The sequence below is a fragment of the Geotrypetes seraphini genome, chromosome 8 (genome assembly GCF_902459505.1).
Source record: "Geotrypetes seraphini chromosome 8, aGeoSer1.1, whole genome shotgun sequence".
Taxonomy (NCBI): Eukaryota; Metazoa; Chordata; class Amphibia; order Gymnophiona; family Dermophiidae; genus Geotrypetes; species Geotrypetes seraphini.
This window is the reverse complement of record NC_047091.1, coordinates 157,632,298-157,650,839: the sequence shown is the minus strand read 5'-3', so window position 1 is coordinate 157,650,839 and position 18,542 is coordinate 157,632,298. Positions and strand designations below refer to the sequence as shown.

At 43.7% G+C, this 18,542-nt stretch overlaps 1 protein-coding gene across 5 annotated transcripts in view; it reads right to left on the bottom strand.

Annotated features, from left to right (window-relative positions):
* CAMKK2 (calcium/calmodulin dependent protein kinase kinase 2) overlaps nt 1-18,542 on the bottom strand; it is a 125,181-nt gene that overhangs the window by 72,093 nt on the left and 34,546 nt on the right. For 3 of the 5 annotated variants that reach the window (XM_033956771.1, XM_033956769.1, XM_033956772.1), the window contains one exon: nt 8,068-8,646. In XM_033956771.1, coding sequence (XP_033812662.1) covers nt 8,068-8,589 — 522 coding nt within the window. In that variant the 5' untranslated portion in view covers nt 8,590-8,646. Of the gene's footprint in view, nt 1-8,067; nt 8,647-15,133; nt 15,362-16,067; nt 16,105-18,542 lie in introns of those variants that run through there. The other 2 variants (XM_033956770.1, XM_033956773.1) reach the window with 2 other exon arrangements.

Sequence of the window (18,542 nt, the reverse complement as noted above, 5' to 3'; positions counted from 1 at the left end):
TCTCGGCCTTGTTGGCAAGGTCCTGGCAACAATATGTGGCTATCTGGGGGAGATTTTTGGCAGGATGGTTTGGAATTGGGACGGGGTGCTGGGGTAGGCTTGGGGGGGCATCACATTGGTGTTGTCTCTTGTTTAGTCTTCTTGGGTTGCTCTACTTCAAGGGTCTCAAAGTCCCTCGAGGGCCGCAATCCAGTTGGGTTTTCAGGATTTCCCCAATGAATATGCATGAGATTTATGTGATTGCACTGCTTTCAATGCATATTCATTGGGGAAATCCTGAAAACCCGACTGGATTGCGGCCCTCAAGGAGGGACTTTGAGATCCCTGCTCTACATGCTGTCTAGATTTACTTGCAGTATTGCAGGTGCTTCTCTCTGTGTGGGGTATTGTTGGGGACATGGATTCTAGGAGTTATGTCCCGCTGTTGTGGGAGGGGGGATAGTGGGGGTTGGGGAGTTCTTTAAACTGGGGAAGGGTGAGAGTGGGTGAGATGTTATGTATATTGGTTTGCTGAGTGTATTGTGTGCTCCTATTCTTCTTCTAAATAAAAAATTACAAAAAAAAAAAAAAAGAAAACAACCATGGGGATGATGCTGGAGGACCTTTCCAGACTAGCACAAAATCGATTTCTTTTTAGATCCACAATTCATCAAGTCGCTAGGACTCGAACACGAGTCAATGGCATCTAACAAAAACAACATACCACAAAACGCCGTGAAGTTTGATGAGGTTAACAAGAATTAAGTAGAAGATTGTATATGAGAGGTGAAGGTACAAATAATTTAGGAGCATGACAAGGTGAGGGTCAAATACAATCATGGTAAGATAATATGGAAAAAAAATCAAGTACGTGAACAACTTTTGAATACCGGTACAGAGACCCAAAAGCAGGTAGCGAGAGAAGGGGGAGGCCTAAGTAATAAGAGTTGTATGAATCTGTGCAAAGTGCTTTTACCATTGTCCTGAAGAGCGTTTGAGACATGTGAAGAGAGCACAGGATTTAATGCTCTACTAGGAATTTATTGAACACAAATTCCTACGAGCGTCAGAGCAGTATCAGAGCATTTAGCGCCTCGGGCTGCAGTAGAAACCTCTACCACGGCTTAGTAAAAGAGGGCCTAAATTATGGTTTGAGATCCATGTCGAGATCATTCTGGAAGTCTGTCAAATCTAGGGAGATATTCTTGCTACAATTTACTGCTTGTAGGTTTTAGTATGTTGGATGGTCTTATGAATAATTTAGATGTATTATTTTTTTTAATGCTATTCTAGCATTTATTCTGCCATATTATAAATGAGATTCTCATCTCAGCTTTGAATGGACAATAAATACCTACTAACTTTAAGAAGCCTTCTATTGCACTTATCATAAGAACATAAGAAACGCCTTCACCGGAACAGACCAAGGTCCATCTAGTCCGGTGATCCGCACACGTGGAGGCCCATTTAGGTGCTCCTTGTTGGAGACCCGGATTTCCCGTATCCCTCAATATGTTTTGCAAGAAGGTATGCATCCAACTTGCGTTTGAAATCCAGAACAGTAGCCTCTGCCACCAACTCCTCCGGGAGAGCATTCCAAGCGCCCACCACTCGTTGTGTGAAACAGAACTTCCTAACATTTGTCCTGAACCTGCTGCCACTCAGTTTCAGGCTATGACCATGTTGTTTTTTTTTATTACCACATAATAAATATATTGATATCACACTGATTTAAATAACGTATTACCAAACCACACTCTGTAAACAAATCACACTACACAACAGTTTTCTTTATAAAATAGCTCAACAGGAATATCCCATTGGGCCAGAAAACCTGGACTGGAGCAAAGCCTTTCCTGTTTCAGTTCCTTTCAACACCACATTGTCCCATTTTTAAAATTATCACACGTTCTCTTGCTGTATTTTATAAAGAAAACAAGTTGTGTAGTGCGATTTGTTCACAGAGAGTGTGGTTTGGTAATACGTTATTTAAATCAGTGTGATATAAATGTATTTATTAAGTGGTAATAAAAAAAAAAAATGATAAGTGCAATAGAAAGCTTCTTAAAGTTAGTAGGTATTTATTGTTGAGTTAGCTGAAGCCATTTTAAGTGATTTAAAGCCCTGTTTGTACTACTGTGATTAGTTTTGAATGGACGAGATGAGCGAAATGCCACTTTCAAATCATAATAATAATAATTTATTTATATGCCACCATACTGGGAAAGTTCTAAGCGGCTAACAACAGGAAAGCAATACATACAATTCTAATAAATACATCAAGATAAAATAAACATGTGAATAAAATTGGAAAAATATGTTAAAAAAGCAAAGAAAGTTAAGATACCAGCCTAGTGTCTTTCGTACAACAGTCAACAACCAATTCCTTTGCAGCTTGCACAGTGGCAAAGGCACCCACACTTCACACTGGGGTTTGCTTTCAGGTCTGCAAAGCTGCATTTTCTTCTTTAGAGTTCACGCTGTCGGTTCTCTCACAAGATTAGCGAGAGAACACACGACAGCCATCTGGCAGTCATTGCAAATAGCTCCGCTGTAAAAACGAAGAGATTATGCACTTTTCATCATTTGTCTAAAATTAGTACTCACGTTTCTAGAATAACAGTCAACCTCAACGCAAGCATGCCTTATTTTCAAATACAGAAACACGATAAAACAGAGAAAACATTAAGGGGGGAAATTCGAGAAACGGCGCTAGTTGGCGCTCTACCGGCGCCTAATTAACAAATGCTGTTTAACAGCACCGTTAAAGCACCTACCAGCGCCTAAATAATAAAAGCTGGAATCACGCCTAGGTGGCGCTTTAGGCCGCTGAATGTCACCATAGGCGTGGCTAATGCCAGAAGCGGCATTAGACGGCCTAAAGCGCCTATGTTGGCAAGAATCATGACAAAGATAGGCGCCGGAAATGTAGGCCCGGGAAACCCAGGCCTACATTTCCAGTGCCTATCTTTTGCAGAGACGCAGTTCTCTATAGGGCGCCATCACGTGACTGAATTGCGATTGGCGGCTGCTTTATAGGCGGCCACCGATATTCGGCGCCCTATAGAGAATCCGGGCCTGAGTCTTTCCTAACACTGCATGCTATGATTCTATAAACAAAGTATAATTGTTAATCATCCACTAGACGTTGTTTATAAAATCGCGCCCAGTGGTGCTTAAACAATCTTAGGCACCAGTTGGCATGGAAACCTTAGGCGCACTTCATTTATGCCAGGGTTTTCTTGACCTAAATGAGCACGCCTAAGTCAAACCACATCCAAAATCCACCCCTAGCCATGCTGACTTTCTGGTAGGCCTACCTTGAAATGGTAAGTGCCCACCAGCTAATTTTTAAATTGCTTTTTAATGGTACTTTACAAATATCTGCACCAATTAAGTCTAATTGAATAATTAAATTAGGCACCTAGATTGCCTAGGTGAACCAATCTGTGTGCCTAACTTCAGGCGCTGTTTATTGAATCTGGGCCTGTCTCCCCAGATCTTTATGTGAAATTCTTACTCTGTTCTGATAGCTCTCTGTTAAACCTGAACTCAATTAACCTGAACTCTCAAGCAACCAGAATAAAAATCTTAAAGAAATACTGTAATACTTTAAATAAAAATGAAATTTAAGTGTAAACTTGGCACGCCACACCTAAGGATGCCAACGCTTTGCCTACCACATGTCCGGTAGTTTGCCTCGAACAGTTTATGGTATTGCATCGTATGGGGAATATGGTATTAGTTAGGCCTTTTTGAATAGTAACTCTCAAGCAAACAGAAACTGCATTTATCCGGCATCTACCAACCCCCTCCACGGGCGCCACTGTATTATTAATCTAACCAAAAGCATCGAGAAGAGTTTTGAACAGTTTAGTGTTAATGAGGCGTCTCCCGCCTCCTTTTCCCACACAGAAGCTCAAACTAGGTGGGCTCCTTTTACAAAGCCACGGTAGCGATTCCCTAGCGGCAAATGCGACACAGCCCATTCAATTCCTATGGGCTTTGCTGCATTTGCCTACATTTTCATAGCAGTTGCCTCTCTCAAAGTAACACCCCCCCCTTTAGAAACAAAAGGCGAGGCTTCTCATGTCAAATGGTTCTATCCAGTATTTTTTGGAACACTACCAACAGAAGATCTAAGTCCACGGGAAAATCTAAGGATCAGTATTTAGCTGGCGGTGCTCAGTGTTTTCCTGACTACCACTGGCATTTTTCCTAGGTATGCAATGCCGGGTCCTGCCGGGCTTTGGCACCGAATACCCAGTTTTGCTAGGGTTACCATATGGCTCCAGAAAAAGGAGGTCGGATTGAGACATCTGGGTTTGACTTCCACGGCTTTCAATGGACGTAAAACCCGGATATCTCAATCCGTCCTCTTTTTTTTCTAGAGCCATATGGCTCCTTTTCAAGCTTCACTGGCTCTCGATAATTTCCAGAGTCCACTTCAAATGCATCTGCCTAACTTTCAAGATCCTCCACGGCATCCTGCCTCCATTAATCCCACTGTCCTGGAACTCCTCGAATCTTAGTACCACCAGACCTACCCAAAAATCGAAACTATCCTTCCCCTCATTAAAAAGCATTTCCCACCCAGGAAAACTGGGGACTTCCCTCCCCTTCAGATTCACCGAGCTCTGGAACAACCTTACCTCCCCTCTTCGGAACCTGAGTGCTCTCCAACCCTTCCGTAAACATCTGAAAACCTGGCTTTTCTCAAAAATTTAACCACCCCCTCCTCATCTGACATCCTAGCTCTCTAACACTCCTCTTTCCTCCGACCTTCATCTAACCCTTCCCTGGAGTTCCTTTCTCATTACAATCCCTGTAAACCGTGCCGAGCTCTATGACCATGGAGATGGCGCGGTATACAAACCTAAGGTTTAGTTTAGTTTTAGTTTAACCCTAAGTTTTGCAGAGCTGGCTGAACACGCACAGCCGGTTAAGTCCGAAATTCCGCATTTAACTGGCTATGGGTTACTGCAGTGGTTCCCAACCCTGTCCTGGAGGAACACCAGGCCAATTGGGTTTTCAGGCTAGCCCTAATGAATATGCATGAAGCAAATTTGCATGCCTATCACTTCCATCATATGCAAATCTCTCTCATGCATATTCATTAGGGCTAGCCTGAAAACCCGATTGGTCTGGTGTTCCTCCAGGACAGGGTTGGGAATCACTGGGTTACTGCATATAGGGGGGGTCCTTTTACTAAGGCGTGCTGGCCGTTTAAGCACGCGCTAAATATTAGCGTGCGCTAAACGCTAACGCGTTCATAGAATATAATGGACGTGTTAGCGTTTAGCGTGTGCTAAAACGGCTGGCGTGCCTTAGTAAAAGGACCCCAAAGATAGCGCCTCCTTTTGTCCAGTCCTATTTATGCAATTAACCTGGCCGTTTAAATGCTGAATTTTGGCATTTAACAAACCAAGTGCCGACTCTGCCCCCAGAACACCACCAAAGGAGCCAGTTTTAAGTGCAGCACTAACTGGTTGTTTTCAGTGGCACTAACTGGTTATTTTCAGTGGCACTAACTGGTTGTTTTCAGTGGCACTAACTGGTTATTTTCAGTGGCACTAACTGGTTATTTTCATTGGCACTAACTGGTTGTTTTCAGTGGCACTAACTGGTTGTTTTCAGTGGCACTAACTGGTTGCGTGCCACTAAAAATTAGTGGTTAGCCCCAAAATAGGCAATTTAATTGGTTAGGAGCTATTTCTGGCTGGTTAAATCACTTCAAATATCATAAGAACATAATAATAATAAATTTTATTTTTATACCGCGGTTAATAATAATGAAAAAGTTGAACAAAAACAGCAATAGTACAGCAACAGCATTAAAATTCGTGGTAACATCAAACAAATTCATCAAACAAAAGATAAGTTTTAACATTTTTCCTAAAAATTTGGTAGGGGTTAGAAGCCACAATCAAACCACTTAGGGCTCCTTTTACGAAGCTGCGGTAGCGCCTTCAGCGCGCGCCTGACTTTTAATCACGCGCCAAACCCCGTGCTAGCCAAAAAACTACCGCCTGCTCAAGAGGAGGCAGTAGCGGCTAGCGCGGCCAGCAGTTTAGCGCACGCTATTACACGCGTTAAACCGCTACCGCAGCTTCGTAAAAGGAGCCCTTAATGTTTTACTCCATTTACCAGCTTGGAAAGATAGAATTATTTCAAGAAATCTCGTAAACATACAACATCCCTTTCAGGATGGAAAAGAGAAAAAAAGAGCAGCCACGTGTACGGCGTTCATTACCTGAAAGTCTGAAATGTTTTAACATGTAACATGGTGCGTTTCCAAATAGAGTCTTATAAATGATACAAGCAAATAAGAGTTGCCAGACCGGGACAGACATGGGGGAAGCCACTGCTTGCCCTGGATCGGTAGCATGGAACGTTGCCACTAGTTGTGTTTCTACCAGGTACACTTCTCCCTCCGTATCCACAGGGGTTAGGGGCAGAGCTGGCCCTCGAATATGAAAAAAACACGAATAATATTCGGGCCGGTTCTGACCCACCCACCCCGCTTCCCTTAAGCCCTACCTGGTGGTATAGCGGGTTTTCAGGGCAGGAGCGATCTGCCCCGTGCAGATCACTCATAGGAAATGGCTGCCGTGAGCTGCCGTCATAGTCTTGAGAGACTACGGGAGCTCACGGCAGCCATTTCCTATGAGTGATCTGCATGGGGCAGGAGCGTTAGAAGATTATTCCTGCCCCGAAAACCCGCTAGGCCACCAGGTAAGGTTCCGGGGGGTCTAAGAAAGCTTAAAAATAGCCCAAAAAATTGAAATAGAATTAAAAAAAAAAAAAACCCATGAATAACCAAATCAGCGGATGCTAAAACCGTGGATTCGGAGGGAGACGTGTACTAGTAACCTGGATTGGTCACCAGGAAGACAAGATACTGAGCTAGATGGACCACTGGCCTGACTCAGTATGGATATTCTTATGTAAGATCCATCAAGGCCAATATCCTGTTTCTAACAGTGCCAACCCAGGTCACAAGTACCTGGCAAGATAGACCTGGTAATCTTCAAATGTTATATCTGAGAGTACCTTGTGTTTAAGATCAGGTGAGTTTGTGAAGCCTAAAAAACCACGATTGTTGAAATTGTATCCAAAAAGCCTGCATTTCAAGGGAATAACTACAGTACTTCCAAATTTTGTGTGTAGACTAGGTGCTTGGCCAACCTTCTGCACTACAATGTGGGATTTTTTTTTTTTTTTTTTGTAAGTTCAACCTTTTTTTATTATCAATTTCACAAAGATAGCAAAGTATAGAGCATTAAACAATGTTAGAGGGTGTCCAAAGCAATCAGCTGCCTATTGGAAGGAACACGAGAGATAGTTATATAAATGTACTATATACGTAGTTGCAAAATACTGGTAAAATAAGCAATTATAGAGGTACAAAGATATAAATGAGAAAAGATAAAGATAAACCATGATGGTCTTCATGGTCTAAGGTGGTATTTAACCACATGTTGTGCTCCGTAGAGAGAAAAGAGATTGAGAGTTAACAAAACTTAGAAGACATGATAAACTCAAGGGTCTCCACTAGAGAATGACACGGTGACAAAATTCATCACCGTTCCCGTCCCCGCAGATAACCGCGGGAAACCATCTTCATGTCATTCTTTAGGGAAAGAGGGAAGATTCAGAGTATGAATGGCCACAACCACTTTCCCGCAAGGTTTGCTTTGAATAATGCTGGTGTAGAAGGACAGAGGATGAAATAGACACTAGAAAATGACACAGGTTTATTTCCCGCGGTTATCCACAGGGACGGGAACGGTGATGAATTTTGTCACCATGTCATTCTCTAGTCTCCACCTTAGTGATATTTGGGAATGCTGGATCCCAACTGGATTTTTAATCACTAACATCTTCATAAGCCTAGATTACAAAATATGTCAATGCAACTTCTTTATGGACAAATGATGAACCACTAACAGTAGCAACATTTTTTTTACTCTTTAAATAGCTGGAGGAAAAGACTTTGCTAATGTGACCCAGCATCTTTAATAGAAGGCATTCTTTCAGAAATGCTACTGCGTATTTTTCTATTGCATTCAACAATTGTTCTCTTACCTGTAAATCTGTAATAGAAACCCGGTGAGATTCTACCGTTGGTCTCCGTGGCAATCGAGGTGAGGAATGCGGGGATGTAACTGGAGAATAGGGGAGGGAAGGATAAATGTAGCGACCATTCATATTTAAGTTATTACTGGGGCACTGGCTGGACTGAGATCTCTCTTGAAGGGATAACTTTCTGCTTGATATGTTTAGTCGAGTTCTTGGTTCCTTCGTCTCCTTGGAAGGTCCTTTGCTACGGTCTCCAGTTGCACCTCCTTCAACAGATCTACTGAAACTGGGCCCTTTGTCCTGTTTGCATGGTTCCACTTCTGGCCCCTCTGGTCCATTCTTCTCTTTTTCTCCCTCGGAGGCACTTTGGTCATACTCTGTTACCACAATGAAGGATTCCATGTCCAACTCAACGTTCAACGAAGAGAAGCTGCACACAATATCGGGCTGTTTTGGAGTATCTTTGAAAGGTTCATCTCGACAAAGGCTCCTTTCAGCAGTAAGCCTTTTGGAAACACATGATGACATGGTGCATCTCCCAGTTTCATCCAAATTCTTAATTTGCTTCCATCAGAGATACCCAATCTGGAAAAAACAATAATTAGTGAATGGCAGTACTCCAACAGGAAAGACATCTTGCTTCTATACACACACCATAACTTTTTAATCCTAGTAGCCTGGCAGGAAAACTGATAGGAGTGAGCAGAATTGATGGCAGAGAGCTAACGACATAGCCAAAAAACTTTGGTTCAACTTTGTTACTGTGTGTTTGTTTCAAAGATTTAGGAGTGTAGAAGAGAGTAGCATACACTTTATATTTTTAGGCACTCAAATAGACCAAAAGTGTGTTCAAGAATGCATACCCTATAAAAACTGGCCGTATAAGTTCAACAAATTTTTCTATATATCTGCCCCCCCCCCCCCGCCAATACCCTAATAATTTTTTATGTTTATTAAATTTCAGTTACAAGTCTGCCACCAGCAGTAAATGATACCCTACACCAGGGGTAGGGAACTCCGGTCCTCGAGAGCCGTTTTCAGGAATTCCCCAATGAATATGCATTGAAAGCAGTGCATGCAAATAGATCTAAGAACATAAGAAGTTGCCTCCACTGGGTCAGACCAGAGGTCCATCGCGCCCAGCGGTCCGCTCTCGCGGCGGCCCATCAGGTCTATGACCTGTGAAGTAGTTCCTGACCATTTTTTTTTTTAATAACCTCCCTCTACTCCTATCTGTACCCCTCAATCCCCTTAACCTTTAGGAACCTATCTAAACCTTCCTTGAACCCCTGTACTGTGTTCTGGCCTATCAAGAAAAGAGGACTATGGCCTCCAGTCACTCATGAGGAAACATTCTGCAGCGACAGGTAGCTCAGACTGCAGCTTTAATAATAATAATAATAATAACAGTTTATATACTGCAGGACCGTGAAGTTCAATGCGGTTTACAATGATTAGAAATATGCTCATGCATATTCATTGAGGAAATCCTGAAAACCCGACTGGAATACGGCTCTCGAGGACCGGAGTTCCCTACCCCTGCTCTACACCCATCGTTTTTCTGCTCTTGATGTCGCAACACTTATGGCCACTTTTATAAAGTCGTGATAGCGATTCCCATGCAGCAAATGCGATGCAGCCCGATCAATCCCTATGGGTTGTGTCACATTTGCCACATCTGTAGCTTTGAAAAGGGGCTTTTAGATTCCTTTCATCCTTTCATTTCCTGTAGGGAAACAGGACAGTTCAGTTCCCTGCCATTGGGTAATAGTCAGAACCATATGTATATTTTTTTTCTTTGATACAGAAATTAAGTAACTCAGAATGTCCATAGAAGTCCTTGCTTTTGCTTTTCCCCAAATTAAAGACCCAAGTTTATCCACTAAACATTCTTAGCTATAGTAAAATTTATTATACAGTTTAAGCTGCATGGTCTCATGAGAGAATATGCTTTATAAAAATAAATAAATAAATAATTAAACCATAAAATTCAATTTTAAAACATTAAACATTTCTTTATAACAGGAATTTGAGCACAGCGAAATTAACCTCCCCTTTTATGAAGCCACGTTAAGGTTTTTTTTATTGTGGGTCACCAGTAAAAGCTCCGATGCTCATAGAATTCCTACGCCTGTCAGAGCTAATACCGCCGCAGCTGGCGATGAAAAAAAGCCTAACGCAGATTCATAAAAGGGGGGCCTAAAATTGCTGCTATTAAAAAAAACCCAAAACACACTGCCCCCATTGATTTGTGGCAATCCCGCAAAAGCAAGAGGATCCATAAAACTGCACCCCACATGATGTATTTCCTAACTGGGATGTGCGTGGAGGAGAGCGAAAAGTCCCAGTGTGAGCTCACGGCTCTGGCACATGTCACATCGCTCTGATGAAATTTTTCACATGATCAGGAAACAGCAGCCTGTGAAACAGGTTCCACTTCAGCCCAACGTTTGCCTGGAATTATTAACCCCCCCCTCCCAATACAAACACACCCCACCCAATTCATCCCCATTTAATTCAGTTAGAATATTTTAAGGCCTTTCCATATGAGCAAATATTGTGCTATGGATGTTTTCCTTGTGGGCGAAGATACTGGCAGTAAAGGAAGGGATACAAAGTTAAGCATAATTTCAGATCAGTGGTAAATGAAAAACACAATCTCCTTCTACATATCTCCAAAATCGATAAGGTCCTCCTCGAGAGCATCCCTACCCACAGCCTTCTCTGGAATAGCCCCAACACTCGGGGATGCAGGCCCTGAAAGGCTTCACTCAACACAAGACTATCTCTACTTCAGGAAGCAGGTGAAAGCTTGGCTCTTCAACAGAGCTTTGAATGGAAAGAAGCAACTAACTTGCTAGTCATACACACAAAGACTAACACAGACTGCAAATAGTGTAGTACCCACTCTTACCCTAGCTGAGGTTATATTCATGCACCTTTCTGACTTCACTTGCAACTTTCATGAAATTAATCTCCTTATTTTCCAACTCCTGTTATTCTGCGTGCGCCACCTTCACTTATGCCCTGCGATGTCTGTTAAAAAGATGTTTTATTGTGTTGGAATTGTAATCAGCATACAGTATTTAAATACCGTTATTTTTTGCTCCATAAGACGCACCTCACCATAAGACGCACCCCAGATTTAGAGGAGGAAAACATGAAAAAAACCCATTCTGAACCAAATTGTATACTGATATATACCAGGTACCTTTAAATTCCGTCCTAGACCCCCCCCCCCCAATTCCTAGGATAGTAGACTTGGGGGTGGGTCAGTAGAGTGGGCAGATCTGATGGGCTATGGCCCTTATCTGCCATCATCTTCTATGTTTCTATCATCACTTTTACATAACCCCCAGCACCTTTAAATTCTGTTCCAGCCTCCCAGCACCTTTATATTCCGTCCCAGCCCCCCAATCATCTCTTTTACATACCCCCCCCAGAACCTTTAAATTCCGCCCCAGCCCCTCAGCGGTACCTTTAAATTGTGGTGGTCGGTGGACGGCTGCCTGCTGATTATGTCGGGACCTGCAGCGCACAAATGCGCTAATGCCTGGACCTGCGACACTTCCTAATTGTGCTGGTCACTGGTGCTTCGCTGGACGGCTGCCTGCTGATTACCGGTATGTCAGAGCCAGCGGTGCACAAGCACGCTGCTACCTGGGCGCGCGCCACTTCTGAATGGCTGTCTCGGTTCTTGTAAGAATGTTCAGTTACAACATTATAGGTGGTTGCAGTTGAAACAGGCTATTCAGAATGGGTTCCCTGAATGAAAAAAACTTAAAAACTTATTATAGCTTGCAGATCCTTTGCTACTAGACATCAGGCCGCCCAGTGGTACAAATTAATTTCTGAATTTCTGAATAAGAAGCCAAAAAATAAATATTTGGAGCATCGAGATAAAACAGTATATTTCTGTATTTATTTATTTATTCAATTTTCTATACCGTTCTCCCAGGGGAGTTCAGAATGGTTTACATGAATTTATTCAGGTACTCAAGCATTTTTCCCTGTCTGTCCCGGTGGGCTCACAATCTATCTAATGTACCTGGGGCAATGGGGGGATTAAGTGACTTGCCCAGGGTCACAAGGAGCAGTGTGGGTTTGAACCCACAACCACAGGGTGCTGAGGCTGTAGCTTTAACCACTGTGCCACAAATTTGGACTTGGAAGGTTGAAATGTACAGCGTCAGCATCTATGAGAAAAAACTTGGTTATTTTTATTACATAGGATTTTTTGGACCCCAGTTCATTTACAAAGACTAGACAGTTCTAAGTCTAATAGATGCTGGCATTGTCATATTAATATAGGGACTTTGGATCATCTGTTATATTTTTGTCCATTGATATTTGGTTTCTGGAAGTCAATTTGGGGACAAATTAATCTCATTCTTGAAGCAGCTATTCCCTTATCTTATGAAGCTGTAATTTGTGGTACGTTACTACTATTAAGCCTACCATGGTGTGTCAGTCTGGCAATGTCCCATCTGGGGTTTTTTTTTCTTTCAATCTCTCTCCCTGTCAATTATCGTGCCCCATCCTACCTTTTTTTTTTAATCATGCGTTGTGTTGGGATTAGGTTAAACTGCCACTCAAAGCAAATTGTCGTGCGCACGCGCCGAATGTCGCACTCTTCACAATTTCTCTGCCGGCCACGGAGCTACGGACGCACGGAGCCACGAAGATTGAAGTGCGCATGCGCGCTAAGGGTATTATTATATAGGATGTTAATTTGGTTCACAACTGTTCATATAAATTCCATTAAAAATTAAAACAGAAAATCACCCTGATCAGATGGGCATGCAATCACATATTCCAATTAGCCTGTTAATAAACAACAGTGAATTGCGAGTTATGCACATCCGGGATGGGTGGAGGGTGGGGGGGTGGGTAAAAAGATATTTTTATTACTATTTGTTAGTTATAAGTGCTGTTTAATTGTGCCAATTGTTGTATTTTCTAATGCACTTTGTGTATGTTTTAAAATGAATAATTATTTAAAAAAATTAAAAAAAAAAAAGAAAATCACCCTGATCAGATGGGCATCCAATCACATATTCCAAATAGCCTGTTAATAAACAGTGAATTGTGAGTTCTGAAGTGTGCGACTGCCACAAATTCCAGATGAAATTAGGTCTATTTCTATGGGCTCTTCTGCCCTTTGAGTTGAAAAATACTGGAAGATTTATTGCATAAACCTTATATGGCTGAAAAACTACATAAACGAACCCAACCTGTCTTACACTGCATTCCGCAAATCGATCAAAACCGCCCTATTCGAAAAAATTCACTGACTAAAATCGTCCCCTCCCGCACTAGGACTCCCCTCCCTTTAAACGCCTTTCTTTCTTTCTCAAGATGCCCCTCATGTATTCAGATATTCGCTATCCATAGTACTCCAATTCAAATGGAAGTTCTAAAGAAATACTCAGTTACTCATTACCCATTGAACCCCAATCTGTAACTTTCCCCTCTTCACTATTGTATTATATTTAGACTCATTGTACGATACTGTATTAGACTTATGTATGGTGTTGTCTTTAGACTTATTGTATTGTATTATATTTAGACTCGTTGTATTATATTGTACTGTGTTGTATACACTCATTGTATTGTATTGTATTGTTTTGTCTTGTATTGTATGTTGACTTATTGTATTGTATTGTGACCTTGTTATTCGCTGAATGTCCAGCCTTCTTTACAGTGTGAACCGCCTAGAAGTCACCTGACTATGGCGGTATAGAAAAATAAAGTTATTATTATTATTATTATTATTATAAAGCAAATGGCCTAGAAATGATTTAATTCTGTGACCTTGCTTTATGATTATTTTATAAGATAGCTGATGTGACTAAAAGTTGCTTTTAAATTAGTGAACCGTTTAGGTGATTTTAATTGCTTTGTAGCTTTTACTGGGGGAAGATGGTATAAAAATTTTCAGAAAATAAATGTTGACTTCCCAGTTAGCAGATTAACAAACGACAGTCACCGAGTGGGTTTTCTTTAAGAGGAATCATAAACTTTTATTCCCACTTGGTTCAAATTAGTTTTAGGAATTATGCCAGCTCGCTTAACTGGGAACCATTCCCAAAAATACTCTGCTTTACTCCTCTGATCTGTGCCTTGTTAGAACCCCCAACCAAAAAAGGCAGCTCCTGGGTTTCTCCATCTGAGAGGTCAAAGGCAAAGGGCTGAGAAGCAAAGACAAAATTCCTTAGCTCACAAACAAACCAATAAAAAAAGGCCAAATGCCTTTGGTTTGCAAAATATAGGCCCGTCCCGAGCCAGAAATCTGCCTCTTACGACACCCCCCCCCCCCTTCCTAGAACTTCTATCCCGCCCACTGAGTCACAGCCAAGCAGGGAAGACAATGGATAGGACAAAATTTTGGAGACATCCCTCCCCTTCTCCTTTGCATCCCGTGCGGCTGCAATACTCGCAAATAGCTTGCTACAGCCCTGGCAAAACCTTTTAACCCTAATACACAGGAGATAGTGGATGCTGCAGATGGGCAGACTGGATGGGCCATTTGTCCTTTATTTGCCGTTATGTTTCTATGTTTCTTCAGCATATGTGTGTATCGAGCCTTCAGTGTTACTTAGGCTGGGACACACTTCGAGTTCACTGCCAGTAATGGATGATTATTTCACACCTGCTAGTGAAACCACAGCTGCATCACACAAAGTGATCTGGCTGCCTGTCATGTGATAGGGAAAACAGCCAGGGGCGGCAGGCACTGTCCCAGTAGTTCCTCCAGGCAGTGCTGTATACATTTACCTGTTTAAAATTGACTTTATCTCAATTACAACAGGGCGGGCGTCTGAATACATCAGGCTCTATGCATGTCACAATAAACAGTACCATCATTTAAGTAAGCCTCCGACCCCAACATGGAGACAGAACAAGGCCACCACATTCACACAAAGACTGGTTAAAATCATTCCTACGGTAAGTCCAAACCACTAGAGAGGAGCTTGCTAACCTTGACCCTCATCCGAGAAACGGAGTAAAAATGTAGGTGCTCAGCTTTCCTCACTAGAGTGATTTTGATGGGGAAAAAAGCAATACTTACGAACTGGCTGTCCCGTGATCCCCCATCTTATGCACAGTGGCGATCCCTGATGATAACCCATGCGACACTGGAACGCAGAATGGTGGGAGCCCTGGATCGTGGCCTTGGTCGTAGATTCAGTCTGACCTGGGAATGTTTCTGGCAGGATCTCACTCCGCATGCCCGCAGCAGATTATTGAACCTCTAAGTTTGACTCTTGCTCTCCATTTTTGTTGTAGTACTGGATTCCTGGGGTGGGAAGGGATATGGGGGGGGGAGGGGGGAGGACGGTTGATAGTTGTTCTGTTTCATACCAAAAAACCTACGCTGTTTGTACTGGTGTGCTTTACTAATTTTATAATAAAAACTATTTGAATATAAAAATGTAGGTGCTCAATCTTAGTATCTCTCTCCATCCCCTAGGTTCCCTAATGGTACCTCTGGCTTCTTATACCTGTGCTCAATCCTTATTCTATAAAGCAGTGTCTCTCAAACTTTCTCGAGCTGGGGCACACTAAAGGTAGTGGCCATGGCTTGAGGCACCCAGAAGTGCGCGGACGTCAACGTGATGACATCACGCATATGCATGACATCATCGACGTCCATACATGTGCAGAGGCCCTCCAGATGGGCCCTGAGACGCCAGTAGGGGGTGCCAGCAGAGAAGAAGGCCGGAGAGAAGGAGAGGCACTGGCGCCATCCGATTGCCTACAGCAGTGTTTCTCAACTACTTCAAGCTAAATATCCCCTAAGTCTAACAAATATCAACTGAGTATCCCAACCGCAGACCTCCCTAGGACCACCCAAGCTCTGCCCCAGATCCCATTCCTTTTACTAATTGTAATGCAATTTTTTCCATTCATTTTTCATATACACAAAATATACACAGCAGATATAACTTCTCAAAACTGACACATTTCAATCACTATATTGAAAATAAAATCATTTCACCTACTGATGATCCTCTGCAGGCTGCTGTAATTGGCTTTAAAGGTGAGACCGGGAGGCCAGGGGGGAAGCCGGAGGACACTAGAGAGAAGGGGGAATCATGGAGGCCTTCGGCGAATCGGGCAGGCTGGCGCTGTACCATGTAGGGAAGTCAGCTGGCGGACGCCTCCCTACCTCCTCAGTGTCTCGGCACACAGTTTGTGATACACTGAGAGCCAAAGGCGGCCCCTGGAGACCTCAGGGGTGGCTCTCCTCATCATTCTGAAATTTTCTGCTACTTTCTGCTTCTCTACCCAAGCCCAAAGCAGAAAGGGGGAAGTGGATGAGAGGGAGAGGGAGAGCCGTGTACTTGAAGGGCAAGGCATTTCTCAATAGAAGAGAATGTCTTTGGAAATGCCTACCTCCTTAAGGAATACCCAATAAAAAAGTTTGAAGACAGGCCAACTGGGTGGCTCTCATTTGGCCCAAGCTGATCAGCAGTGTCAAGGCCTCTTGCAGGAAAACATTTGGAAGCTCCCCTTCAACTTACTTGGATCAAACACCCTTACGCTGCCTTGACAGATTCCCTAACGGGGGTCGTTCTTAGATACGGTGCTTCTCTTTCACTGCACATCTCTCTGGGGGCATGTCATGACCTGCTTATGTTGTGTTTAGTCACGCAGCTGGAACCTTTTCTGCCCAGCTCTGTACTGTGTACACTTAGGCAGGGCTAATTTGTAAATATGCCAGTAGCCGGATACAGTCCTGGCATTCAGTGGCATAGTAAGGGGGAGGGGCAGGGAGGGCGGTCCGCCACGGGCGCCGTCTTGGTGAGGGCGCAAGCACCCATCCTCTCCACCCCCCCTACTGCCGCACATGCATGCCGCTTTCCTTTCCCCTTACCACTGCAACGTTCCTGGCGCCAGCAGCCACCCCAAGCCGCTGTCACGCCAGCGTCGGCTCTTCCTCTGGTTCTGAACTAGAGAATAACACCGGGACCGATTTTTCCCCATCCCCGCAGGAACTCAATTCCCCCGTCCCATCCCCGCGGGTTTTGTCGCTGTCCCTGTCCTTGCCCCATTCCTATAAGCTCTGCCTTAACTGCACAAGCCTCGAACACTGATGATTTTAAAATGTTTGAGGCTTGTGCAGATGAGGACAGAGCTTAGGCATTGGTGGAATGAGGCATTATGACATCACAATCTGAGCTCTAGAATGTTGCTACTTTTGATTTTAAAGAGTTTGAGGCTTGTGCAGATGAGGGCAGAGCTTAGGCATTGGTGGAATGAGGCATTATGGCATCACAATCTGAGCTGCTGCTTATGATTTTAAAGTGTTCGAGTCTTGTGCAGATGAGAACAGAGCTTAGGCATTGGTGGAATGAGGCATTATGACATCACAATCTGAGCTCTAGAATGTTGCTACTTATGATTTTAAAGAGTTTGAGGCTTGTGCAGATGAGAACAGAGCTTAGGCATTGGTGGAATGAGGCATTATGACATCACAATCTGAGCTCTAGAATGTTGCTACTTATGATTTTAAAGAGTTTGAGGCTTGTGCAGATGAGACGGAGCTTAGGCATTGGTGGAATGAGGCATTATGACATCACAATCTGAGCTCTAGAATGTTGCTACTTATGATTTTAAGGGTTTGAGGCTTGTGCAGATGAGGATGGAGCTTGCAGAAATGGACTAGGGGCGGGGGCAGGGACAGGAAAAAAACTTGCAGGGAGGGGGAAAAATTTGGCCCCGTGTCATTCTCTATTTGCAACACAATCCTCAGGAACCACCTGGTCAGTCAAGTTTTCAGGATATCCACAATGAATATGCATGAGATCAGTGGTGTGGTAAAGGGGGGTAGCGGTCCGTCCTGGGCGCTGTCTTGGTGAGGGCACAGGCATCCATCCTCCTCTCCGCTCCTTCCCTGCCCCCTACTGCCGTGCGTGCGTGCTGCTTCCCTTCCCCCATACCTCTGTTAATGTTCCTGGCACGAGCAGCAACCCCTAAGCTGCAGTCGTGCCAGTGTCGGCTCTTCATCTGACGTCACTTCCTGGACCCGGGCCTAGGAAGTGACATCAGAGGAAGAGCCGACGCTGGCCCGACAGCAACTTGGGGGTGGCTGCTCGCGCCAGGAACATTAGAGAGGTACGAGGGAAGGGGAGTGGCGTGTGCACAACAGAAGAGGTCGGGGAAAGAGCATGTGGCGATGGGGGGGGTGGGGATGAGGGCGGGGGAGGAGCACCACCACCCTGGATGCCTCTCACTCTCGCTATGCCACTGCATGAGATAGATTTGCATGCACCGCCTTTTGCTACGGAAATCTCTCTTATGCATATCCGTTGTGGATATCCGGAAAACCTGACCGGCCAAACGATCCCCGAGGACTGGGTTGGAAAACCACGGCCTTAAACAATAGAGGGTTCGTTGAGTTCACCCCTCCGTGCAGTATAAAAATCCCCATCTGCAATCCTGTTTCTTCAGAAGAAGCCAATACACTTCCCCCT